Source organism: Polypterus senegalus, chromosome 10 (genome assembly GCF_016835505.1).
Source record: "Polypterus senegalus isolate Bchr_013 chromosome 10, ASM1683550v1, whole genome shotgun sequence".
Lineage (NCBI taxonomy): Eukaryota > Metazoa > Chordata > Cladistia > Polypteriformes > Polypteridae > Polypterus > Polypterus senegalus.
In genome coordinates, this window is record NC_053163.1 from 12944334 (window position 1) to 12972271 (window position 27938).

Here is a 27938-nt window from a genome sequence, read left to right on the forward strand (position 1 = left end):
CCTGGCCTACAACATGTAGGGAAATTTCTCAAGATTATTATAAATGAATAATGAGAAGCTACACTAAATAGCCACACGATGGCAGCACACCCATACATTAAGGCTTGTGAGGCTTAAGCGCTCCACTCCGTGGAGGAGGTTGATGCTTTGCATTGTACGTCACTGATGACGCTTGTTTACACTTTGGTTAAAATAAGGTTTGGGGGAGGAGTTATTAGACTCAATTTAAGTAAACGAAGTGACAAAAACGTGAAATCCAACTGGCTGTTCAGCGGAGCTACTGAATCAGGAAACTGCGGAGACGAGCAGATTGACCAGCCCAAAAATGCAGAAATTGCTGATAGGAACCGCTATTTTGTTAAACTGGGTGGAAACGTGGATTTGCTGGCCTAATTGACAGACTCAGTGTCTTTGATGTGAATTCTGCGCTCAGATATTGTCCATGTGGGAGATCAGCATAGATCGTATTTAAACAAGTGCCAAACATAGTTCAGAAACAAATAAATATTATACGCAAACATTAGCCAATAGTGCATTAAACCGTTATGGTAAGCAGGCAATCAATTAAGTACGCATGAAAACAGTTCAGTATTGAATAGCAACTCCACCGTACGGTTCTCGAAGGAAGACACAGCAGAACAAAGAAGAGAATGCAAATCAGTTTACTCAGAACCATCTCAGAAGAATACACAAATGTAAACCAAAACGATCGCAACGCTTTTGAACTAGAACTATTTACAGTGATCTATGAACTTGATGTCATTGCCATGAGATACGCTTTAATTAAATAAAACTGCCAATCCTTCCCAGAATCTACCTCACTCGTCCCCTCCTCCTCCACTCATTTCCTTTGTTAACAGGAACCATCCGGAAATCCCCGCCTCTGTTTTCAGCCCCTTCGTTCAGGGTTCCACTCCTTTTCTTCTTTGCAGCCCTCTCGGCTAAGCGTAATAATTCTTCACGTACATTATATAATGAAACCCAAACGCATACACTGCCTACTGAATTGCATACACTGTACACTGAAACGCCTATACTCTACTGAAATAAATACACCATATAGTAAAACACATATACTATACTAAAATTCCTGCACTCCATACTGAAACACATACACAATGTATTGAAATGAATACGCTCTAAACTTGAAATGCTCACACTTTACAGTGAAACCCATATACTATAAACTAAAACTGTTACACTTTATATTAAAACGTATACACTTTATACATAAACGCTTACTAAATATAGAGTACTGAAAAACACACACTGTACAGTATAATGAAATGCATACACTCTATAGTGAATCGTATACACTCTATACTGAAGTTTGTCACGTGGTTTAGTTACTTCATCCACTGAAGTGGAGTTTCTTTTCTGAAGAAGGGCGCCATTCTGGAACGTGCTGGCCAAGAGGTAAATTGGTTGTACCTAGATAGTGGCTTTGGTTTTTGGGCTTTGATTTATTAAATGCATTAAAAAAGAAAGAAAAGAAAAGACAGCATTCCTTATTGGCAGCGAGAACCTAGAGACAACTCAACAAATTAAAATATTTACAATTGATAATTTACGTCTATGGAGCGTTATTCAGACTGTCACAGAAGTTAGGTTTACCTTCTTGTAAAATAAGGTAGCATGAACCCAAGGTCAGTTAAACGAACACAGGAAACAAAGGGTTTGTTCTCGTGTTTTCCTTTTCAATTCAAGTTTTTAACTTCTTTCTCCATCCCTATATTTTCGTCTAGACGTTAAGCAATGCCGACGAACGGATCGCACTTCGACATCACTAGTGACCTGTGGTTGATGCGAGGCAGCCTAATCAGCGCACCTCGCGCAAAGTTTTGATGGAATGCCGCCGGTAAACTCTGTCAGCGGTCCATGAAAGTGACTTAGAAACACGATTTTCTAGAATTTGTGAATTGCATTTTCAGCGCTTCACAAGCATGAATATAGTATGTTTTTGGCTGGTGTAAACTAAACCATCGTACCATGTCAGTCTCGGTTATTGTTAGTGGATTAGTATCTTTTCTAACATTACTACTAACGCACATTAACGTATTTAAACAAACACACACACAAAAAAAAAAGTAAAAAACATTGCAGTGCATGTGCTCTTTTAATTGTACTAACTGTAGATTTTTCAATAGGTTTACTTTTTACATTTTAGGAGTAATGACTGGAAATGCAGAAAATTTAGTAGAGCAGATACTGGAGAGAGAAGATCTACACAGAGCTCTCAGTGATGCTTTATCAGGAGGGAGGACACGCAGCTCTACACAAGCAGAAAACACAAGACCAGTAAACTGGAGTGTTAAGGATGAAATGAGACATCTTTTTCCTTCGGGGTCCACTACCCTCACCTGGACGAACAAAAACAAAGTTTTGGGGATCGTCCCCATATATTGTTGTGTAGACAATGATGAAAAATGCGATTCAGAGTCTTTGGAAGTACAATGAATGTTTTACTTGGAACAAAATGGCGGTTTTATAGCAAGAATGAATCATATGACAGGAAATGGTTGGCAGGAAGTGATGTTGCAGCAGGAACCAGAAACAATGTCAAAATGATGGGCCGGATGTGAGGTGATTTGCGGGAGATGGAGGTGACATCATCGAGGCTGGCCGGAAGTGACCTCATGGCGGCCATTTTGGAAACCGGAAGTTGTAGGATTATTTCTCTTCAGGATTTCTGTTGATGAAAAGAAGTCCAGGTAAGTACCACGTGATGACCCACTATCTCTCGATATTTCACTCACCTTTAGGCTCTTTGGCTGCCTCCTAATCGCACATGTGTGACAGTCCATACAACAGTCTTTCCGTAAAATTCTCTGATGATTTTGGAAATTGAAGGAGGCTATTGACCTTAGTGGACCAAGAAGAGAATTTCTACAACTTCTTATGAATCATCTAGAACAATCATCTCTTTTTAAAGGTCCATCAACTTCCAAAACCTTGTCTCTGAATTCCGCTGGTATGTGAAATTTTAAGTATTCCTATTAGTTTAATGCTACTTTTTATATTGCTTGATCAGATATACTGTAGTGTCTTATTGAGAATGCTATATGTTTGAATTATAACAATTGTGTTACTTTTAAATTAAAATACTTACAAAGAACTGCATATTTCAGATTAAACTTTTCTCTGCTGATTACTTGACAGCACTCAGAGAAGATTATTATTATGAAGCAGGCAGAATGATTGCTGTGTCAATAATTCATGGTGAGCCAAGCCCTGTTTTTTATTTCAAAAATACTTTTTTATTCATTTGTACTGACGTTTCTCCTTCTTTCGTATGCCATTTATAATTTCTAATGAATTAATTTGTCGCATAGACCTGACGCAAGTCTTCTTTTAAAAGTTCAACAACTTTATTTCAAACAACAATAACAAATTAATCTTATAACAGTTGGTAAATATTAAGACACGGTCAAAGTCTGTATTGCTCCATTTCATTCTTCTCCCCACTCTCACACCTGGAATCACACAACACATATCTCGCATGCGCACAAGAACTCTCACTAAAACACATGAAATTAACAATGGTGCATTTACAAATATTCTTGTTTAAATTAAAAGGTCCACTTACATTACGGCTCTTACATCATTGATACGTGGACCAGAATCAGTGACACCAAAACTGGAAGATGTAGCTGACTTTGAAGTGGCTAATACTATCCAAAAGGTATCTCATTTTTATTTTTATTTATTTTCATTTTTTATCATGGTATATGCAGTTTATGCGTGAAAAACAGTTATCAACACCCATGAAACAGAATATTTAAACCTTGATAGAACGCTTACATTTTAAAGGTGTACATGTGTCCTTCAGTTGAAGTTGCACTTTTATGAGATGCTTGTACTGTTGTTAAATCCTGACAGGGAAGGCCTGCTTTTCCAGACAAATGATTCATTTACCAAATCATGGCACTAAACCTGACACGTAATTCTGTATTTTTTCATATAGATTGCAAGTTCATCAACAGCTGAAGAACTCAGAGTTGCAATAAAAGTGAACAAGGACTACTTGCATTTTGCTGGCTGTTTAAGGCCAGTAAATTCATTGAATGAAAAAGATTTACTTTTGAAAGATATTCTGCATTACCAAGTTATTAATCAAGTCAGAGGACCATCTGAAAGGTAAATTTCATGCCTTTGTATTAACTAACATGTTACCTAGCCATGTCAGTATACATCTCCTCACACACCTTTCATAAACTGTACCCTTCACTTTACCCTTCCATTCCAAGGAGACCCCTTTAGAAGTCAGAATGGGGAACAGCTCAAGAAATTTCTTTCAGACACCTCTCACCCACCACCTTCACTCAACATGTCACCTAAGAAGCAAGGAAACTCTGTTGCTGGTATCTAAATTGACATTTTCTGCCCATTGGCACCTGCACAGTACCTTTAATGCCACTTGATCTTTTATAAACCTTCTTTCATCAAACCTTGAGTTAGATTTGGTTTCTAATAACCCACCCGCTACTCATGCCATGTGGACATGCTTCCACCTCCTTCTCCTTTACTATCAGCAATCTCCTGCATTTAGCTTGTGGGGAGTCCATTTGCTTCCAGGCTAGCTTTCCATTTCAATATCTTTCTCAGTTTTGCTTCATTTTTGGATTCAATTCATGTATGTCAAAGTTTAGGAAGCCTGATGAAATCTATCCATCCATTATCTAACCCGCTATATCCTAACACAGGGTCTACTGGAGCCATTCCCAGCCAAAACAGGGAACAAATCCTGGGCAGGGTGCCAGCCAACCGCAGTACATACACACAAACTCAAACACCCACACACCAGGGACAATTTAGGATCGCCAATGCATCTAACATGCATGTCTTTGGACTGTGGAAGGAAACCGGAGCAGTCACGGGGAGAACATGCAAACTCCACGCAGGGAGGACCTGGGAAGTGAACCCAGGTCTCCTTACTGTGAGGCAGCAGTGCTACGACTGTACCACCATGCCACCCTGATGAAATCTAGTGGAAGAAAAATTAAAGCATAAAAAGTGAAAGTAGATAAATCTTATGGTGCTTGCACACCTAATTAAAAGTAACACTTGTTAAAAAATAATAAATGTAGTCTTTGTGGCAGTATTGCAGATTCTTGGCAGGTTCACCTTTAATTCAGTGCCTTTATTTTATGAGTAGCGTTTTTTGTGTTTTTTTTCACTTTAGACTTTGTGAGGGACTAAAAACATTTGGTCCCATGCAGCAAATTCAGGCATATCCCAGAATCTTTGCTCCTTTTTTTGTCAAAAACTTAAAAAACTAACCGCATAAAAAATGGATGATCTCTTTAAAGTTTGCTTTTCTCCTGAAGGAAGCAATAAGAAGACAGTGGAACTTTCCATTGTTGCTTTTTGGAGGGATTTTTTACTGGATGTGGAAGGTAAGAATGTATATCTCAGTCTTTACAATAGACAATGTATAGAAAAATAAGATAATAGAATATTACGTCCACTGGTGTAATGTTGATTTAAAGCAAACAAAGTTTATGTAATAATTAGCCCTAAACACCATAATAAGAAATAAGGAAGTATCATTTCCTTGCTTTTTTTGAACCTTTATAAGTGATTTAAATATGTATTCTATTAATCAAAACTTGAATTTTTGGCTAGAAGTCTTAAAAGACATCCCTGTAACATTGATTATTATTTTAACCATTTGACACTTAAAAATTCCTTTTTTATATAGGGAAAGAATTCAAAAATAAATTGAATGGTGTTACAAAATAATGGTATGTCTGTTTCTGTTCTAAACAATTGCTGCATTTAACAATGTTAAAATTGCTGTTAATTTAGTTAAGCAGATTTGATGTAGACCGGTGGTTCTCAGCCTGTGGGGAAAAAGTAACAAAAAAGGGGGCGAGAAGATGTGAAAAAAAGAAAACAAGAATCGAAAATATGAAAAATACATCTATTGAAACCAAAACAAATTAATTTAAACTACATTCTGATACTAGAAAAATGAATATAGATTTAGATAAATGTCGATGAAAGTTAAGTAGGTATAATAAAACTTGTAGCGGTGTATCGGCAGCAAAAAATATAGAAATACATTTTATTAGGGTTTCAAAAAAACGTTAGGGGCTCGATTAAAACTGTTATGAAAACTCGGGTCGCAAATACTTAAAGGTTGAGAAACGCTGATGTAGACCTTACTGTCTGTTGGCAGCACAGTCATGGCTGTAAAGGTGCACTGAAAAAGCTCATGCGATTCTGAACTACACTTACGGTGAAGAGATGCACTTTATGCATGTTTGGTGATGATTGCCTTGACGGTGTCTCATTTTCTTTTTACATTTTTTTTTTCTTTTTCAGAAAAGGAGACATCAGCCACAATGGAAGGGATACTCATATTTGCTACAGGTGCTGACTGTATCCCTCCATGTGGCTTCTTCCCGGAACCTTCCATTGAATTTCTGCATCATTATGGTGCTGCACATCCAGGGTTGCTTCCAGTGTCAAACACATGCAGAAACTGTCTTAAGCTGCCCATTTACCCAACGTATAAGGAGTTAAAAACAATAATGGACTTTGCATTTTGCAATACTCAGGGATTTGGAAAAGAATAGTTATTTTTTTAAACCAGTTCTCAATTCTGCTACTGTTGTGACTTGTTGTATAATACAGTATATTTAACATGTGTTAGTGAAAGACCAATGTTTGATTCTAAGTTGACTGGTCTTATACATACTCTTCTGTATTGCAATATTTTTACAAGTAAATAAAAAAGAAACAAGACAGGAATATATATTTTGCTAAATTTAGGCATGTTTGCTTTTGACTATTGATCTTAAACTTTATTTTGAGAGAATCAAAACAAGATTCAATATTTTTCACATGCAAGTTCTAAGATTGTTTTCTGAACCTGGAGAAAATGTTGTTTACTGAAATATGGCAAAATAACAGTTGTTACAAGAATATTAATGTAGCTTTCTTTAATGCTAACTGATATTAATAACAATGTTCAATACAGTAAATAAATATCAAGCTAATAAATGTAAAAGTTATTTCAGTTGTTGTCAAGACAATTCAAAGAAATGATTGTGCGACTGAATCCATCTACACAGCCATGAAAAATCAATCTCCATGAGATCAGTTTATGATTACTATCCATGTGCCTGCAAGAAAATGTTCAGTTTTATCAATAATATCAAGAATCTCTGTTAAACTAACAAAGTACATAGTCTATAAAAAGATTTGGATGTGTTAAATACATCTAATGCTTATTCTGAAAAAGTGTTGAAAAATTTACTACGAGAAATTTCAAATTAAATACGATGGACAAATGTTTATTGTAGAGGTTTTATATTGATCTCCTTGAAATGGTTATCGTTCATGACTAACACATACATTATTATATAGAGTCAATAGATTCGGTATGGCAGTATATAAATAAACTTAATAATAATAATGATTAATGAAAGGGAACAAGCATGGCATTCTTTACCAAACTGAGTGATCTGTGAGCCATACATGACTTTATTTTCATGATAAAGTGGAAAGTTGCAATAATAGAATATCTGGATTGCTGAGTAAATGAGGTGCAGCTGCCAGGCCTACAGTATGTTGGAAAGTAGTATGTGGTTCATAGCTCAAAATTTAGCTTTGGATTTATAAATCAATTAGTGAAACTGATTAGCCACCCAGCCACAGGGGATGCACAGACCAGTGTGTTTCTTTATGCCGGTCCAAAGCCCGGATAAATGGGGAGGGTTATGTCAGGAAGGGTATCCGGTGTAAAATTTTGTCAAATCAATATGCGGACAACAATGCAAATTTCCATACCAGATCGGTCGAGCCCTGTGTTAACAACAACCTCCACCAGTACTGTTGGCCAACAGGGTGCTGATGGAAATTAGGCTACTGTTGGCAGAAGAAGAAGAAGAGGGGGGAGATGTGTCCAGAGGAAGGTAAAGAGAGTGGAACTGAGGGTAGGAACTTTGAATGCTGGCCGTATGACTGGTAAGGGGAGAGAGTTAGCAGATATGAAGGAGAGAAGGAAGGCTGATATATCGTGCGTGCAAGAGACTAAATGGAAGGGGAGTAAGGCCAGGTGGATTGGAGGTGGATCCAAATTGTTCTATCATGGTGTGAATGGAAGGAGAAATGGGGAAGGAGTTATGATTATGAAGCTGAAAATTGCAGGTGTGATGATGAATGTTGTTAGTACATATGCACCACAAGTTGGATGTGCAATGGGTGAGATTTTTGGAGTGAGTTGGATGAAGTGAAGGACAGTGTACCCAAGGGACAGAAAGTGGTGACTGGAGCAGATTTTAATGGACATGTTGGTGAAGGGAACAAAGGAGACAGGGAGGTGATGGTGTCAAGGAGAGGAATGAAGAAGGTCAGAGGATAGCCAAAAGGATGGACATGGCTGTGGTGAATACGTATTTAAAGAAGAGGGAGGAACATAGGGTTACGTACAAGAGTGGAGGAAGATGCACATGAGTAGATTACATCCTATGTAGAAGAGTTGGTCTGAAGGAGATTGAAGACTGCAAAGTGGTGGCAGGGGAAAGTGTAGTTAAGCAGCATAGGATGGTGGTCTGTAGGATGACATTGGACATTGGAGATCAAGAAGAGGAGGAGGGTGAGGGCAGAGCCAAGGATCGAATGATGGAATTTGAAAAAGGAAGCCTGCAAGGTTGAGTTTAGGGAGGAGGTGAGACAGGCACTGGGTGGCAGTGAAGAATTACCTGACAGTTGGGAAACTCAGCAGATGTAGTATGGGAGACAGCAAGAAGGGTGCTTGGCATGACATCTGGACAGAGGAAGGAGGAAAAGGAAACCTGGTGGTGGAATAAGGAAATACAGGAGAGTATACAGAGGAAGAGGATGGCAAAGAAGTAGTAGGGTAGTCAGAGAGATGCAGAAAGTAGACAAGAGTACAAGGAGATAAGGCACAAGGTGAAGAAAAGGCGTATGATGAGTTGTATGAGAGGTTGGACACTAAGGAGGGAGGAAAGGACTGGTGGGCTAGACAAAGGGACCGAGCTGGGAAAGATATGCAGCAGGTTAGGGTGATAAAGGATAAAGATGGAAATGTACTCACAAGCAAGGAGAGTGTGTTGAGGAGATGCAAAGAGTACTCTGAGTAGCTGTGGTGTTGTATGAGGAAGTTGGGAGTGGCAGAGAAGTATGTAAGAGTTGTACAGGATATGTACGAGGGAAGTGTGAGCGTGGTGAGGTCTGTGGTAGGAGTGAAGGATGCATTCAAGGCAGAGGTGGGATGACATCAGGAATCCGCTCTAAGCCCTTTCTTATTTTCAATGGTGATGGACAGGTTGACAGACAAGATTAGACAGGAGTCCCTGTGGACTATGATGTTTGCTGATGACATTGTGATCTGTAGCGATAGTAGGGAGCAGGTTGAGGAGACCCTGGAGAGGTGGAGATATGCTCTAGAGAGGAGAGGAATGATGGTCAGTAGGAACAAGACAGAATACATGTGTGCAAATGAGAGGGAGGTAAGTGGAATGGTGAGGATGCTGGGAGTAGAGTTGGTGAAGGTGGATGAGTTTAAATATTTGGGATCAACAGTACAGAGTAATGGGGATTGTGGAACAGTGGTGAAAAAGAGAGTGCAGGCAGGGTGGAGTGGGTGGAGAAGAGTGTCAGAAGTGATTTGTGACAGACAGATATCAGCAAGAGTGAAAGGGAAGGTCTACAGGACGGTAATGAGACCAGCTATGTTATACGGGCTGGAGACGGTGGCACTGATCAGAAAGCAGGAGACACAGCTGGAGGTGGCAGAGTTGAAGATGCTAAGATTTGCATTGGTTGGGACGAGGATGGACAGGACTAGAAATGAGGACATTAGAGGGTCAGCTCAAGTTGGACAGTTGGGAGACAAAGTTAGAGGAGCAAGATTGTATTGGTTTGGACATGTGCAGAGGAGAGTTGCTGGGAATGTTGGGATAAGTGTGCTAAGGCTGCCAGGCAAGAGGAGAAGAGGAAGGCTTAAGAGAAGGTTTATGGATGTGGTGAGAGAGGACATGCAGGTGATGGGTGCAACAGAACAAGATGCAGAGGACAGAAAGATATGGAAGAAGATGATCTACTGTGGTGACCCCTAACGGGAGCAGCCGAAAGAAGAAGAAGAAGAAGAAGAAGAAGAAGAAGAAGAGAAACTGATTAGCCAAAGGGTGTTGGGTCTGTGCATTTATGGAAGAGATGTTTTGCAAAAATGTTAAAATGTATTACATATTTACCATACTTACCACAATGCATTTGGGCATAACACGTTGTAAGCTTTTCTTCTAATTGGTTGCCTTCTGTGATAAGCTCTCCTAACTGGATCAATTTGCTAAAGACACTGACGAATGCGCCAACGTTGCACATGAAAACCATGAGATCTTAGGCTACCTGTTACATAAGTTTCACCTGCATTTGGGGTTCGAGTCAGGATCTCTCTAATAATAGTACATAAATGGATATCAGAAACTTCGGAAAACCGCTGAGAATGTACACCAGTTTGTATTCTATGATAATAAAGTGTCCTTCTGTTCACACCAAAAATCCTTAAAATTCTTTGCCAACTAAGTCCTAATGACAAAAAATAATGGATTTGCTCAGCTGTTACTGCAAATCTAGGTCTTCCACGCATTCCAGATTGTATTAACTCCACAACACTTGAGTTACAATTACAAATATCTTCATTTGTAAGATGGTTGAAACCCTCAACCACAGGGAAGCTATAGACAGTGTGTTTGCCTTTTAAAGATTTTTCATTTTTTATTATACATTATGTGGAGTGGATTGCATATATACGTACAGTTAGGTCCATAAATATTTGGACAGAGACATCTTTTTTCTAATTTTGGTTCTCTACATTACCACAATGAATTTTAAATAAAACAACTCAGATGCAGTTGAAGGGCAGACTTTCAGCTTTAATTCAGTGGGTTGAACAAAAAGATTGCATAAAAATGTGAGGCAACTAAAACATTTTTAACACAATCCCTTTATTTCAGAGGTTCAAACGTTATTTAATTAGTTATTTAACAGTTATTTAATGCTATTGTATTTGTTCTGTTTCAGAAACCACACACATCTGCAAATAAATAAATAAATATTTAGCTTTACAAGGCCATTGCAATAAATACTTCTTTGGAAACGTTTGACAGTTAATTAAGACATTTACTATAACTCTGGTCTGCTTCATCCAACTTACTGGGTATTAGGATTTGGCAACAATTAAACTCACTAGTGTGACGCACACTGTTTAACAATATCCTTTGTAATATTTTGCTTTACAATCTCCAAAATAAAAAAAATCTTTATAATGATTACACAGTAATCAAAACTTATATGGTATATACTGAAAAGCATATACTTTATCACAGTTTTATTTTTATTTATTATTATTTTTTAAATTTTTACCCCAGAACCTACTAAAATGGCCATGTTTTCTGTGGAATTAGAGGTTGGATAAATATTATACAAATCTAACAATGCATTCCAAAAGATATTTGTGCTAGGGTCAGCCTGCACTGTACAGTGATTGGCACTGTGCCTACCTGTTTGACAGAACAATTGATAATACAGACTCTTTTGTGCCAGGCTGTACAAAACCCTGACAAATACAAGCTGGCAGCTAAGTTTGTTGATATTCAAGTATAAGCTAAGCTTTTAAGTCTTCTTGTTGTTAATAGTCAAACATCTGCAGCTTTTGGTCATTCCTCCTTTTTCTACTGTCCAGTTCTTCAAGGAACTTACTTGAAGTTCTCAGCTGTGCCTCATGATACCTTGTACTAACTACTTGGGTCTTGCTAACAGCAAGTGTAAACGTCTTTTGGACAGATGCTTTTTTGGATTAATCTTCTAGTTTTATTCAAACCTGAGAGTGCATGTAGCAATGGTGTGGCTCAGAAGGAATGGAGCCAGCTTCACCTTCTTCCTCTTCATCTTGTCCCATGTGCATGTGGGGTTGATGTTTTATAGGTTTTAGCATAATTGATACGGCCAGGTGCTTTTCCTGACACCAACCCTCCCCATTTATCTGGTCTTGGGACCGTCTCCAAAATAGAGGCTAGGTTGTGGCCAGGTTAACACTTTCTTCTGTCCCATCATGATTTAGAGTGTTTTGTATCAGTTCTAACTCAGTGGAATCTACGCCTGTAGAGCGATTAGAGTCTTCTCCATAACCAGTGTTTGGTAATTTATTTTTCTTTTGACAGTGGCTGCATCCTAAAGACAAAACATTGTAAGGAGGAGTGCATTCAAGATAAAGTTATTTTGAATTAAAACTTGATCAGATTCATGGAATTCTACAAGAATTGGTCATAAAGATCTTTTTTTACAAGTGGACTTACCTAACCTTTTCTTCCAAAGTACAAAGGACAACACAGCTATGACAAAAACCAAGGCTGCTACTACACCAAGTCCTAAAATGGGTGTTAAAACCTGCATTAATACATTTGTATACAAAGACAATAGTTCTGTAAAATTGTAACATAATTAAACATTTTTGATAAACATAGAAATGTACTCATATTATCAATATTTCAAAAGCTAGAAGATAATTTCATCATATATATAACTCTGCCATGTATTTATTTTTCCTAGGATCAGCAGTTTCTGTATTATTCATGGATTACAAAGACCTTCCTAAAGATGAGGCTCAGACAACTTAAGCACCTAAGCACTGATGGACCTGTATTGTTTAATAATATTGCCAACTACACACACACATTCTTAAATCCATCAATCCACCGCTTAACCCACTATATCCTAACTACAGGGTCACGGGGGTCTGCTGGAGACAATCCCAGCCAAAACAGGGCACAAGGCAGGAAACAAAGCCCAGGCAGGGTGCCAGCCCAATGCAGGGCACACACACACACGCACACCAAGCACACACTAGGGACAATTTAGGAGTGCCAATGCTCCTAACCTGCATGTCTTTGGACTGTGTGAGGAAACTGGAACACCCGGAGGAAAACCATGCAGACACGGGTAGAACATGCAAACTCCATGCAGGTTCGGGAAACGAACCCAGGTCTCCTAACTGCAAAGCAGCAGCGCTACCACTGCGCCACCGTGCCGCCCTACATTCTTTAAATTAACCAAATAATTTGTTTTCCTAACCAATAATAAAACTGCAAAGCAAAACAGTCTGTGTGTGTGTGTGTGTATATTGAGATTTTTGTCCATGTGGTTAGCACCATTACCAAATGTACAATTTTGCCTTTCACTTCTTAACATTTTCACCTGTTTCTTTTCTTTTTTTTTTTTAACTCCTTCATTCTTCACTTCTCAGCTCTTTGTTTCACGATGGAAATTCCCTGGATAGCCCTTTAGGTTTCTTATAATCAAAAACAAGGGTAGAGCTGTAAAATCCTCAGATTGTATCTTCTCTTGTATTTGACCAGTCTATTGGATAAAAAAACACAAACTCTTGTTTCTTCCTTGGGTCTGCCTCCATATGTCTCAAACTCCTTGTGTAAAGCGTGATGTGGTTTGCCTAATTCCTACCTTTAAAGAAAAAAATAAAAGCTCTTCTTTCTCACCTGTTCAAGCATCCTGCTAACCTCTGGGATGTCTAGTGTGCTAAGAGAAAGCACCCCAATTACCCACCCTGTCTCTGTCTCTATGACTTATGCTGTCTTTAACTTGTTCTCCCTCCACACCCCATTTTAGCCTTTTCTTCTGGTTCATCTCTTAACTCCCAGCTGAGACTATGGGCTTAAAGCAGCCTTAGACATCATTCTCAGGTCACTTTAAACCAAGCCATGGAAAGCATCTCAACAATCATGACCAGTTCTACTTTTGTGACAAAGGCACCAAGCTAGAATCTACTGAGCCATCAGTTCCTACAAGTGGACTGTGTATTGATAGATTTCCATTTAAAATAATAACTATAATTCTGAGGTCTTCATTTTGTATTGGCATGAAGACATATATCTTCTTTACCATGTTTTGCTTTTCTTCCTTGAGCCTTGTTGATTTTTGCCCCTGTCCTATGCCAACTTTCCTGCCTGTTTTGACCACATCATTTATTACATTTTTTATACACACATATCTACAATATAATATTTATCCAGACTTTTTTGCCTAAAGTAAAAATTGTCGTGTTTTGCAGAGATTCTTTACAGGGAAAAAATATTAAGATATGCAGCAGAACACTGCCTTCAACTACAGATACTAATATAATGTTTACTCTCTCCACAGTTATCAAGCACAATCTAGAGACTCAATTTCCAGATTACAAAAGTGTTCTTCAAACATCCAAATCAATGCTTCATGCAACCTGAGAGAACTTGTTTAGATGTATTACCTCAACCAGAGGGAGGACATTAAGAAAACTGATCAAGAATTAAAAGAAAGGGCCCAAATATTTACACCAAATGAGAATTCCTTTTACTACTTACCAAGTGCCATCCAATTAATTTCCTGTTTTTCTGGAGTCACAGAATCTGCAAAAAAAAAAATCACACAAATGGGTTGTTTTTAAAAACAACTATTTCACTAAGATCAGCAGCATCTCAAAAGAAGCTTCCCATGTATACTGCTTGCTACCTAAAATAACTAAAGAGTCCGCTTTCTGCTTTTTCTCATATAGGAAATAAAGAGAGGAAGAGAGCGGTCTCCATACTCCCTTAGCACTTTCAAAGTGTGATTCTCTGACAGTGTAGAGAATGTGTACTGCTAACCTGCTTATTCTGGCCAAGAGGAGGAAAGTTAAATAGAATTCAATGTATTTCTTTTTATGTCTAGTTTTAATATATTCATACCTACCTACATGCATTCAAAAGCCTGCTTAACCAAGTTAAGGGTCAGGGGCCTGGAGTCTACCTGAACAGCACTTCAAGCGAGGCTGGAAACAGCTTTGGTTGTTGTGCTAGACCCCAGTAGTAACCATTGTAATATGTTCTTAGAACCAATAAAATGTTTTTTGCAAGAAAATGTCATTTTTGACAAAATAACACCATGTTTCTATGGTCCTGTCCATTCCATAAATCATTTGGGTGCCCAAGCCTATTTTCAGCCACCTGAAAAACTGAAACTTGATTTTTCAATCAGGTTTCCATAATCATAGGAACAGAATTAGGATATCAGTGATGTATACCAGCAAAAGGTAAATTAATTAAAAAGGATTTATGAACTTTTCATGATTTACCGTGATGCTTAACTGAATTTTTAAATTAATGTAAAATTTCTGGTTTGGATCTATAAGAAAATAAACACATAAACAATAAATAAAACTAAGTGACAATTGTTGAAGCTTAAAAAAAAAACACACAATAACCCTAAACCCTTCATTTCTCATTAAGTCACAGCCACTATTGTTGGTCCAAACTGAAATTCCATTCCATCAACATGTAGCCATGGCAGCTTGCCTGAATCTGTCCAGTATTTATCTATTACAGTTGTTTCATATTAATATTAAGATGATATGCATCTCTTGAAAGCTTACACTTGCTGTGGACCACATTCTTAAGAATTAAGAGTCTCTGATCACAAGATTTTTATTTTTCACCAATAAATGAAATCTGTTTATCATAAATGCACAAACTGTTGTAGAGGTTAAATCTGTCAGGAAAGCCTTATCTCTTAAAAAAAAAAAAGTTACATTTTGTGCTTTTTTTTCTTTAATATTGAAATGCATATCATTATCATCACCATGTAAATAAACTAATGTGGCAAATGAGTTTACACAATTGTCTTAAATGAAAACTCTCTTTACCACCTACCAGTTTGTTCTGTAACATCCTTGTTGTGTTTTTCATCTGGATCTAAAGGAAAAAATGTAAGTAGGTGTTTATTTTTCATTTATTAAAAAAACAGAATAACAAATAAGTAAATGAACTGTACAAGGAGCACAAGCAAATTCTTGGCAATAAAACTGTTGTAGGAAAATAACTGAGGGTAAAAATGGATGCTGTAGAAATATAGTCACTATAATAAAAATATAATAAAGTTGTTCGTAAATACAAAAAGTATTCAGATTCCTATCAGCTATGCATCAAGTGTGAAAAAGATGGGAGGGAGGATATAATGCTCCCCAATGATACTGTGAGATTCATGGACCTTAATGCATCCGTGAGGGAGTGTGCGGTCCTTCACAAGCAAGGCACCTCGGCAGCACAGGGGCTTCAATGGAGTCCTAGTCCTGGCCCTTCAAAGCCCAAACTAGCTCTGAGGCTACAAGGACTCCAGTAGGTACCAAGTGGAGGTCTAGGCTACCGAGTGTGTGTGTGTGGTCCAAATTCAGACCAGTCCCTGAGCTGGATATCATTTCTGTCGGGACTGGAAGTGATTCTCAAAGGTGAAATGATGCCTCCTCTAGAATACAGGGGGGCTTTGAGATGTGAGAAACAAGGGTAGGAAATGCCTGTGATGGTGAGAGGAAGATTGACCAGTGATGGGCCAAAAGAGATACTGGAAGTACTGTATTATAACAGAGGGCTGGTTTAGTACTGTAGTGGTGGATCCTCTTGTCACATTATTTAGACAGGGGACTAACCAATGTACTGCAAGGAGGCCCAGAAGGGAAAATGCTTTGTTATTTTCCCTTTGTTTTGTACTTTCTGTATTTTCTTTTGAACAAACCTACAATTTTATGTCTTATTAAAAAAATGTTTTATGTACTCTGTCTCATTCTAGGTTTGGAATGCCTCACTGATAAGATAAAATAAAGGAGAGTTTGAACTCTCTCAGGTATGTAGTTAGCAGAAGTACAGCAAATTTTAACAAAACCTGTAAAACAAAATACACTCTATAAAAAGCATTGACCCCTTGGCATTGGTCAACATTTTGTTATACAACATTGAATCACCTTAAATTTAATCTGGCCTTTCTGACACTGTCAAAAGTAAGAACAGATCTCTGCCTTTTGTGTTCGTTCTGTCTTCTCAGAAATTCAGTTGTATTTTACAAATCTGCAGCAAGATTAGCAGCTTAAATAAATGATGCAAGTCTAATATCATGAGAACGCAAGAACCTCACTGGCTGATAAAGAACCTGAGTAATTTTTACAGGGATAAGCAGAAAAACACAAGGCAATAAACACCCTGCCTGGTAAACCAATGAAATTGAACTGAAAGAAGATCTGGAATCAAATATCTGTCATATTTTAAATAAAATTTGCCTTTGGATCTTTTTATTGGAATTACTACAGCTGTTACTTTTTTCTTGAAGCAGCCACTTTACCTGACACTTGCAGATGTATTGTCCCCTGACCATAGGCTCCATCGATGATAATTATACAGCTGTAGGTTCCTTCATTTGAATTCTGAAGATTTTTAATGTCCACAGAAATGTTCCCATTTTCCTACATTATAGTACATAAATTGAAATCGGTCGTTCACTGTTTGATTATTTTGATTTTTAAGTTGGTGGATGTGACTGAAGTACGTGGCCATCTTTTGTCCAGATGATTCTTTCTGCAGCACATTTCTCACTCTCACATTTCCAGAAGCATCTAAGTGATGTATTGTTACCAACAGCCATTTGAAGGGACTTTGGCTCGCAGATCACCTCAAAGGCCACTGACAGGTGCAAATAAACAAAAAAGTAAAATAAAGATCAATGAGCAGAATTAAACAAGTGTATTATATATGAAAGAATGTAACATTTAAGGTGGCTGTGGGAATGCCTTGTTAATACTTACATAGAGGAGAGACAGCTTCCAAAATGAAGGGTACCAGCAACCAACTGGGCATCCTGCAAAACAAACAGCAGCCAATTAAAGTCATTTTTTTAATGTATCCACCCTTTTACCTTGTAATTGAGCCCTCTCATGTGTTTTTGTCTCTGTTGCACTTCCCACTTATTTGGTGGCTTATCTTAGCTTTTCTAATGATAGTTATTGCTATTTTAACACTTAAAATTGGAGGACATGCAAACTCCAGCCATAATGAATGTTGGCAGTGTGGGAAAATTAATCGTCTCGACTCCGATGATAGAACCTTTTCCTTCAGGAAGCCTTAAGGTCTGCATGTTGACTGTCTTCAAGGTTTTGGGGGTTGCCTTACCATGTCATGCTGAGCAAACTGGTCTTGTCTACTTTGCTCCAGCTGAAACCCCAGCATGGGTGATGTTGCCTTTCAAACAGCATTCAGATTTCAACAAGATTTGTTTGGGTTTATTTTGCCCAAGGAGAGTTTGAAATACAGCAGCTGTTTTGGGTAACCAGAATATTCCATGCGGCTGACATGTCCTGTCCATCAGAGCCAAGTATTCAACGTAGTTTTGTCAGTAAATAAGGACTAATACTTTTCTCAGTCCTTATTGTAGTCTTTTGTGTTGGCCCATGTTTCCCCAGCTACTGTTTAAAAGAGACTACTCTGAGGACAGAGACTTTGTACACCTTGAGATTTTTTGAGTGCTGATGTTGTGTCAGTTGAACACAAATAATTAAAGCCAGAAAAGGCTCTGGTTGTCTGAATTACTTTCTCCAAGAAGCAATCCTCAGAAAGAACACTACTGAGGCACTCAAACTCATCCACTATCTTCTTAATTACTGCCTCAAGGTGAATGAATGGGGAGAAGTGCTGATCCAGAAAATGCATGAAATTGGACTTCTGTATTATTCAGGCTGATTGTGACACCAAAGAAATGACATGGGTCTTCAAAGCTGTCAGTAGAACATTTGAGATTAGCCGCTGTGTGGACCTTATGGAACATTTGTTGGTGTAGAATGTTTCTAAAATAAATTTGTCAGCTTCACTGGTCTATCATTTAGATGTCATGGGTCAAAGAGTAGTCCAAGAACACTTACTTCAGGTATGTTTTGTGTTCAATATCTGTGACTATGTAGTTCCAAAATATTTGATAAAGTGGTTAATGAGCACAGGAATTTACACTCACTCTGGTGTCACACCTTTTGAAATAATGAAAAGCTCAGGTATCACTCCCTTTAAGAGGACAATGCATGTTATATTGTCATAAATGAGGTTTATGAATATGTGTGGCATTCCACCTTTGACAACATTGTCCACAGCACCTTTCACCTGATGACTTGAGATGGTACAGTATAAAATGACAAAACAAATCCAAGCTTCCATTATTTACTTTTCATGGACCTACAAAGACCCTGTTGATGGTACTGTGCTCAGGTGGAAATCATCAGTCTTGGTGAGGTCTATTTTTCAATCTAATCATTTTGTTGATTGCACAGCTAGAGTTTTATAATACAATAAAAATAATAATGATAATATTTGGGAGGATGCACTGATATAGCATGTTGCTGCACCCAGCACATGACAAACCACCTCAGCATCCCAATTTTAGGACCCAAGTGCAGCCATACAATGGGTGACTAATCAGCACCACACCAGTTCGAATGGAATGAAACAGTGTGAGGTTTTTTTACAGTGGCTAGGGTGCCAATCCTGTCATCAACCCCAAGCTTTTCCCTACAAATTGATACTGGTCCAATATTTGAGTTGTGCTACCATTCAGAGTTACACTGGATGTCAACTTATTGTTGAAGCTGGCTGTAAAGTGTTCATGATGTCAAATGAGCTTCAGCTTCCTGGAGTTACGAAAATGCCTGATAACATTTGGCTTAAAAGGACAGATCAGTCTAACATGCCACTCCACATGTGGCCTTTGCAATCTTGAAATCACATATTTTGCACCTGTAATAGATGAAAAAAAAGTGTCACTGTTTAGATAAAGGATGTATCCATGTTTTTTGTATTTATCAGCCTGACTGAAGAGGGTGTTACTGACTGCTAGGTCATTTTCAGCACAAAGTGCAACAGCAGTAGGACATTGGTGTTTGTTTTTTCCAAAACAGGTTGTAACGTGCTTGTTGGCTTTAGTACTAATGTTGGTCAGTGCAAGAAGTTTGTCTTGTCTTATGGACATTCCCTACGTAGAAGTCACTATATTGAAGCCTACATATCACACACATATTCATACACTGATTTTGTGCAGTCCTGGCCTGGACTCCATATGTCAATGATCCCATATTAGTGCAGTATATGACCTGCAATGGAGTACCTTGGAACCGCACATTTCTACATGTGAATATCCCTCTGACATTGCACCTGGAGCACAACTTTACACAAATGTAAATAGGAAGTTCTAAGGTTAGATTAAAGGATAACAAAATATAAAGCCTTGAGATGATGCAGATTGAAAATGGGAATAGTTTGTGTCTGAAAGACTGCCTACATTGTAGCATGTAATTAAATGAACAGAGAAATAAAGTCAATGATCAAGAAAACAAAGCTCAGAATAATGAAGAATTCAGATGTCTTAATACCTAGACAAAAAAGTGGTATGAGGTACAGTATCAAACAATTAATTGTAGGATGTATTGTAGTCATAGAGCCAATCTAAGGGTATAGGACTTTGGAAGATTTCTAGGATTAGCTAAGTAGAAGTACACCAGCTGCACATACTGGAGAAAATGTTCATTAAACCCATTGGAAAAATTACACCCCAGGATCAAATAGCAGAACAATCCCAAATTACCTGCCTTAATGTAAATGTGAAGAAAGCAAGTGCTGTGGTTATAAAGTTTAAAACGGGTGAAAAAAATATAATCCTTCATACCTAAATAAAATCCTTTTTTTTTTTTTTTTTAAATCCATGTTGATGATAATGGATATTTTCCGAATATGAACTACAACGTTTAGGGACATTTAGAAAATTATTTATCATATATAAACAATGAGAAGTTATATGAACGGCCAGATGATGGCAGCACACCCATACCTTAAGAGCTCCACTCCGTTGAGGAAGTTGTTGTTTTACATTATACTGATTACACTAGTTTACACTTTGGTTAAGATGGTGGAGGAGTTATCTGATTCAAGTCAAGTAAAACAAGTAACAAAAACCTGCAATCCAATGGCTGTTCATCGAAGCTACAGAATCACAGAACTACGGAGGGGTGCGTCCGTAATATCTCAAAAATTCAGCAATTGTAGAAAGCAGCTGGGACGCTTGATTTGCTGCTTGCAGGCCTAACTCTGCGTCTTTGATGTGAATTATGGGCTCAGACATTGTCTATGTGGAGTCTCCTTATAGATTAAGTAGGTTAGATAACGGCACGTCTGAGAATCATTGCAACTTATTTCTTTTATTTTGACATTTGAACACCACAAAAAAAAAAAAACAAAACAAAAAAAAAAAAACTATTTTGGCCAGAATATATATGCATGACATAAAACTGTGGGAATATGATGTGCCGGCATCCCATCCAGTGTCGGTTGACGTCTCCTTAACTGTGCCCGAAAAGACAGAATATTGTTATTCGTTGTTTGGCTAATTATGCAAACACATCATTCTAAAGTATTTCCTTTAAACCACAAATGCTAAGTATACAGTATATCCCAGCAGACCGGGCAATCGATATATAAACTCACAAATACTGTCCGAATAGGTATCTGCACCCCATCCATCTGCGTCAGGGTGCAACTGAGGCAAGGATACAAGGCAGACGTGATCGCTGGACAGTGTGGCAGAACATCGAAGGGTGAAGACACACATCAATTTAGCTTTGCTATTCCACCATACCTGTATGTCTTTAAACGGTGGGAGGTGACATGCTCTCTACGCACCCAAAAATTGAACCCCAGTCGCCATCTTAAGAGGAAGAAACGCTTGCACTGCGCGTCATGACATCTGTTACCGTCAATTAGTTTTGCACTACTAATATAGTTAAACTTAACATTGCATTTCATAGTAATGAATATACAGTGGGTGTGAAAAACTATTTGCCCCCTTCCTGATTTCTTATTCTTTTGCATGTTTGTCACACAAAATGTTTCTGATCATCAAACACATGTAACCATTAGTCAAATATAACACAAGTAAACACAAAATGCAGTTTTTAAATGATGTTTTTTATTATTTAGGGAGAAAAAAAATCCAAACCTACATGGCCCTGTGTGAAAAGTAATTGCCCCTTGTTAAAAAATCACCTAACTGTGGTGTATCACACCTGAGTTCAATTTCCATAGCCACCCCCAGGCCTGATTATTGCCACACCTGTTTCAATCAGAAATCACTTCAATAGGAGCTGCCTGACACAGAGAAGTAGACCAAAAGCACCTCAAAATCTAGACATCATGCCAAGATCCAAAGAAATTCAGGAACAAATGAGAACAGAAGTAATTGAGATCTATCAGTCTGGTGAAGGTTATAAAGCCATTTCTAAAGTTTTGGGACTCCAGCGAACCACAGTGAGAGCCATTAATAACAAATGGCAAAAACATGGAACAGTGGTGAACCTTCCCAGGAGTGGCCGGCCGACCAAAATTACCCCAAGAGTGCAGAGACGACTCATCCGAGAGGTCACAAAAGACCCCAGGACAACGTCTAAAGAACTGCAGGCCTCACTTGCCTCAATTAAGGTCAGTGTTCACGACTCCACCATAAGAAAGAGACTGGGCAAAACGGCCTGCATGGCAGATTTCCAAGACGCAAACCACTGTTAAGCAAAAAGAACATTAGGGCTTGTCTCAATTTTGCTAAGAAACATCTTAATGATTGCCAAGACTTTTGGGAAAATACCTTGTGGACTGATGAGACAAAAGTTGAACTTTTTGGAAGGCAAATGTCCCGTTACATCTGGTGTAAAAGGAACACAGCATTTCAGAAAAAGAACATCATACCAACAGTAAAATATGGTGGTGGTAGTGTGATGATCTGGGGTTGTTTTGCTGCTTCAGGACCTGGAAGGCTTGCTGTGATAGATGGAACCATGAATTCTACTGTCTACCAAAAAATCCTGAAGGAGAATGTCCGGCCATCTGTTCGTCAACTCAAGCTGAAGCGATCTTGGGTGCTGCAACAGGACAATGACCCAAAACACACCAGCAAATCCACCTCTGAATGGCTGAAGAATAACAAAATGAAGACTTTGGAGTGGCCTAGTCAAAGTCCTGACCTGAATCCAATTGAGATGCTATGGCATGACCTTAAAAAGGCGGTTCGTGCTAGAAAACCCTCAAATAAAGCTGAATTACAACAATTCTGCAAAGATGAGTGGGCCAAAATTCCTCCAGAGCGCTGTAAAAGACTCATTGCAAGTAATCGCAAACGCTTGATTGCAGTTATTGCTGCTAAGGGTGGCCCAACCAGTCATTAGGTTCAGGGGGCAATTACGTTTTCACACAGGGCCATGTAGGTTTGGATTTTTTCTCCTAAATAATAAAACCATCATTTAAAAACTGCATTTTGTGTTTACTTGTGTTATATTTGACTAATGGTTAAATGTGTTTGATGATCAGAAACATTTTGTATGACAAACATGCAAAAGAATAAGAAATCAGGAAGGGGGCAAATAGTTTTTCACACCACTGTAAACACATGTGCATGCAAAATTTTCCGTTTATTGTAACGGATGAGCGTTACGCATTCTTGTAGGTTGATACGGAGGGCTAATCCTGCTGCAGCATCGGGCACATACCAATAACAAACGCACTGAAACCAGTGATTTACAAGTGAAAAATCAACATAGTTCATATTTAAACCAGTAGTGTACATATTCAAAATTATATAGTCACAAACAAATGCAAATCAATAATCCATTAAACCCTTAGATTGCGAGTAACTTGGTCTGCACGTGTTTTGCAAGACAAGGTAAAATTTTTGATCAATTTTAACTTGATAAACGAGCGAGGTCTTCCAACACGAGTAGTACATATAAATGCCCGCACCAGTGTGGTTCCCTATTTACCTGAGGAGGTAAGAAAACCGTATCAGGGCAGCCGAGCCGGCACTAAGATAGAAGATAAAAGCCAAATGGCTTGTGAAAAAGTTGTGAATTATCTATCTATCTATCTATGTGAGGATCACAATGAGTACACCATCCTCAGAATCAGGCAAATTCTAAAAAATTGTAGAAAAAAATATCACTGGCAGAATTCAACGACTAGGAATTATACAGTTAACACAAAGCAAAGGAAGTAAAACACAGAAAAAGAGCACAGCCAGTTGCATAAAATAAACAGTAAACCTGAAAGTATGCTTAATTTTACTAAGCGCTGAAATAATAAAGCAGAAAAAAATTCTTACATATCTGAAGTTTTGTTTATGACAAGGTCCTTTGCAGCTGCGATGATCTTCAAAACTGAAGGCAAACTGAAAGGAACTGCTGAGAAAATCATCAGTAAAAAAGAAGGTGGGGCTTTGAGTGAAACTGAGTCACAGGTGGAACAGAAAAAAAAAAAAAAAGAGAAAGTACATTTTATACATTGTGGCTAACCCTGAAGCTAAAAATAGCACATAATAGTGTATATTGATGTTCATTTACTGCTTAGATAACAAAATAGAGGAAATATTTTCTTTTTAGACTACCGAATACTGCATGATTTATAAAGAGCCAAAGGTTGTAATGAAGTTGTGCGTAATCTATTGGTTTATGACTAGTTTCTATTGGTTGCATTCATATGAAATATATCGGTTCATGTCAGTATATTATCGGCTTGTATATGCCTAATACTAGTTTGTATATTAATTCTGCTGATTTCCACTTGTGTATTGTTCAAATGAGTTTGTAATTGTAATTGAATCGGTTTACAATCGAATTCTATCGTTTTGTGTATGTGTAAGCTACGCTGGTTTCGCGTATGAAACTTACAAGATATGCTTACTCATCCTGTCGCAGCTTTGTATCTCTGTGTGAGCGGCAGTATATTGGTTGTTTATTTCATCTTCATCGGCAAAGGGAGGGGCAACAGTAAGGGATTCAAAAGATAACCCTCCCAAAACCCTAATCTTTTTATATAAAAGCCATTCTCATCCCAGCTAACTTCGCCGTCATTTCCCATACTTCTTTATATCTTAAATCGTTCTTAGAGAAGGTTGAAGACTTAAGTGCCAGATTAAGTGAAAAATTAAAGAAAATGTACTAAGTAATTGCAACACAAACACTGACTAAATCAGCTTTAACACGAAAGGATGCTGATAAAAGAAGAGAAGAAGCGGGCTGCTAGGGCGGAAAAAAGAGCTTCTCAGGAAGCAGCAAGGGCATCTGTTGTATCCAGACCAAAAAAAAAAAAAAAAAAATCGTTACACACAGGTTTTGCCCAAGCAAATTATTCTTTCTTTTACCGACAAACTCCCAGTTCACCACCCAACCCCCATATATTCCCATCCTGCCCCTTGTCTTTTATGAAATCAACAATGTACAAAACACTTAAAGAAACACAGGGTTCAGTTCTGGACATAACATTTCCCCCCCCTTTCCCTTTTGTTACGTATTCACTGAGCCAATGCCGGGGAATGCATGCTCTTTGCGGTCGATGATAACTTTGTGAAGAAGCAGGAAGGGTCTGGGAAGATAACCCTAAAGATGTAGCTTCTGGTGGAGGGCACTGCCAAGTGAGGACTGAAGTCTCTAAAGGTGTAGGTAGGGAGCGTATAATAGAGTGTGTCATGGTGGAGCAGAGCATGATGGCCTCAGGCCATTTTGAATACAAGTCATGCACAACCAAAAGGTATCTTGCATGAGCCGGAGCCCCATGGAGTTCCCCACAAATATCTATTTCTAAGTGTTCCCAAGGGGATTCCAGCCATGCCACAGGTCTCCAAGAAGCTGGTGTGGGTCTCAGTGTCTTGCCACTCACTAAGCAAGCTCAGCAGTCTTTCACTAGCAGTTCCACATCATGGTCAATGTTTGACCACCAGACCATGTCCCTGCAGCATTGTTTTACCTTCACAATCCCCAGATGGCCCTCATGGGTCATGTGGAGTACTCCTGCCCAGAGAGATTCAGGAATTAGGGTTCGGTGGCCCCTTGCTACACATACCTCATCCAAACAAGAGAGTTCATCTCGCACCAGGTAAAAGGCAAGAAGTGCTGGCTCCACAGCTTTTGGCAATCCTTCCAAAATATATTTTCATATTACACAGAGTAGTTCATCATCACAGGAGGCCTGACGTAGTTCCTCCATGGCAACTGTGCCCTTAAGTGCTTCCTGCAGCATGTGAATCCAGACCCTCTCCTCCTCTGAGAACACACCCACAGGCAGGGATAAGGAAACAGCCCTAGAAAGTAAATTAGCAACTGTATTTTCATAGTCAGGTGTGAACTGTAGTTTAAAGATATACTGGTTTAATCGATATGCCCACCAGAAGAGCCTGAGTGGCTTGTAACCTGAACCCCACCTTGCCCAGAAGTGTGGTTAATGCCTGGTGGTCAGTGTGCAAGGTAAAATGCCGGCCATAAAGATAAATATGCTAATGTTCACAGGCCCACAAGAAAGACAGCACTTCTCTCTCTCCCACTGAGTACTTCTGTTCAGCTTCTGTGAGAGCACGGGAGGCAAAAGCAACTGGGCACTCCATGCCATCAACTATCTGGGATAGAACAGCACCCAATGCCACAGCTGAGGCATCACATATGACCAGAGTGGGGGCAGCTAGGCTGAAATGAGTTAGTGTCGGTGGCCTTGTGAGCTGTTTGATGTCATGAATTGCCGGTGTACAAGCTGCAGTCCAAACCCATGTAGCATCCTTTTTCAAAAGGGCCCTCAGTGGTGCTGTTGTGTCAGCATAATGTGGTAGAAAACAAAGGTAGAAAATTTGCCATACCCAAAAATGAAGCCAACTTGGTAGTTGATTTAGGCTCTGGCAAGGCTAGTATAGCATCCACATTAGACAGTAAGGGCTGGATACCATTGCACGTAAGCTTGTGCCCAACAAAGTCAATTTCTGGAGCACTAAAAATACACTTTTCAACATTTAAGGTGGCCTGGCTTTGCACCAGTCAGTGCAGTACCTGCTGCAAGCGTATATCATGTTGTTCTTATGTGAGGCCATGTACCACAATGTCACCTGGATATATCGACACACCAGGAATGTTTACCAATTATAGTGACATGATCTTTTGGAAACAGCTTGGAGCTGAGCTTAATCCAAAAGCTATCCGTGTGAACCTGAAAACCCCTAAGTGGGAAACAAAAGCAGTCAGATCCCAGCTTGCAGAATATAAACCTGTGCCAGGTCCAATTTAGTGAAAACGGCTGAGCCCTGGAACTGTGTTGTGAGCTCCTCTGTTGTAGGCAATGGATATTTATCAGGAATTATGGCTTTATTAACTTTCCTGAAATCCACACACAGGCAAATTTTGCCAATTATTTTTCTGTGCAATAACAAAGGTTTGATAAGGCCTGCCTCCTGCAACCTGTCCTACTCCACAGAGTCCTCCTCACCTAGCGCTAGTGGAATCCGACAGAAGGGGCTGAATCACTGGGGCCATGTCTGGGTTAATCATTGGCTTGTGAATAAAGCCAGCGATGCAGCCAAGACCTGTGAATAAGGCTGGAAACCTCTGTAGCCAAGAGTCCACAACTTGCAAAATGTGGCAACCCTCAAAGTCTGATACTGCAAAGCAAGGAAAAGATCAAGCCCCATGAAGTTAGCTCCACCTGTTGTGATGTGGAAAGACACTGCTGAAGTGGTTCTATCTTTGTAACTCACAGTGAAAGTAACTGTACCCAGGACATTTATAGGAGACTGACCATAACCAGTGAGTTATACAATTGCAGGTTTAACAGGCACATGAGAAAAAAAATCGGTCAAACGTGGTTTTATTTAAAAGCAACACTCTAGCTCTAGTATCTAGTAGGAGTGGTATTTCCACATCAGCCACCACGCAGATTCAGTGTTTTAAGAGTGATGTGTCCCGCTGCACCCAGTTTATAGGTTCTGGTGAGTGAGCACGCTGATACTCCCGTGCAGTCAGAGGCGTAGCTAGCGTTTTCAGCGCCAGGGGACAATGAATAATGGGCCGTTGAGCTTCAGCTCTAATTCCTTCTAAACAACATCAGATTGAGTTTTGCATGCCCTGCAGAATCCTACTTTCTAAGACACTACTTTGGTAGCTAATTCCATGTGTCTGTAGTTCTCTATAATGCTTCTCTTTATTTGTGGTTACCAGTATTTTCTACATCAAGTAAGATGCAGAAATGATCGGATATCCACCTGCATCATGTCAAATTTTAATCCTTTTG

General features: G+C 38.8%; 1 protein-coding gene and 1 long non-coding RNA gene across 2 annotated transcripts; one reads left to right on the top strand and one right to left on the bottom strand.

Annotated features, from left to right (window-relative positions):
- The first annotated feature begins 5020 nt into the window (after positions 1-5020).
- On the top strand, positions 5021-6877 carry LOC120536764 (G2/M phase-specific E3 ubiquitin-protein ligase-like). Its single transcript, XM_039765246.1, has 2 exons — positions 5021-5396; positions 6328-6877. The coding sequence occupies exons 1-2, from the start codon at positions 5291-5293 to the stop codon at positions 6579-6581; spliced, it is 360 nt and encodes a 119-aa protein (XP_039621180.1). The 5' UTR covers positions 5021-5290; the 3' UTR covers positions 6582-6877.
- A 6210-nt stretch (positions 6878-13087) lies between these two features.
- LOC120536765 lies at positions 13088-24056 on the bottom strand. Its single transcript, XR_005635189.1, has 5 exons — positions 23998-24056; positions 17630-17682; positions 17170-17507; positions 15711-15752; positions 13088-14432 (listed from the first exon to the last, which is right to left on the bottom strand). It is a non-coding gene; the product is annotated as an uncharacterized LOC120536765 (long non-coding RNA).
- Between the last annotated feature and the right edge of the window lie 3882 nt (positions 24057-27938).

Coding starts and splice junctions, on each gene's coding strand:
- LOC120536764 (XM_039765246.1), top strand. CDS start 5,291: ATGGATGATCTCTTTAAAGTTTGCTTTTCTCCTGAAGGAAGCAATAAG. Junction 5,397..6,327: donor TTTTTTACTGGATGTGGAAG/GTAAGAATGTAT, acceptor TTTCTTTTTCAG/AAAAGGAGACATCAGCCACA.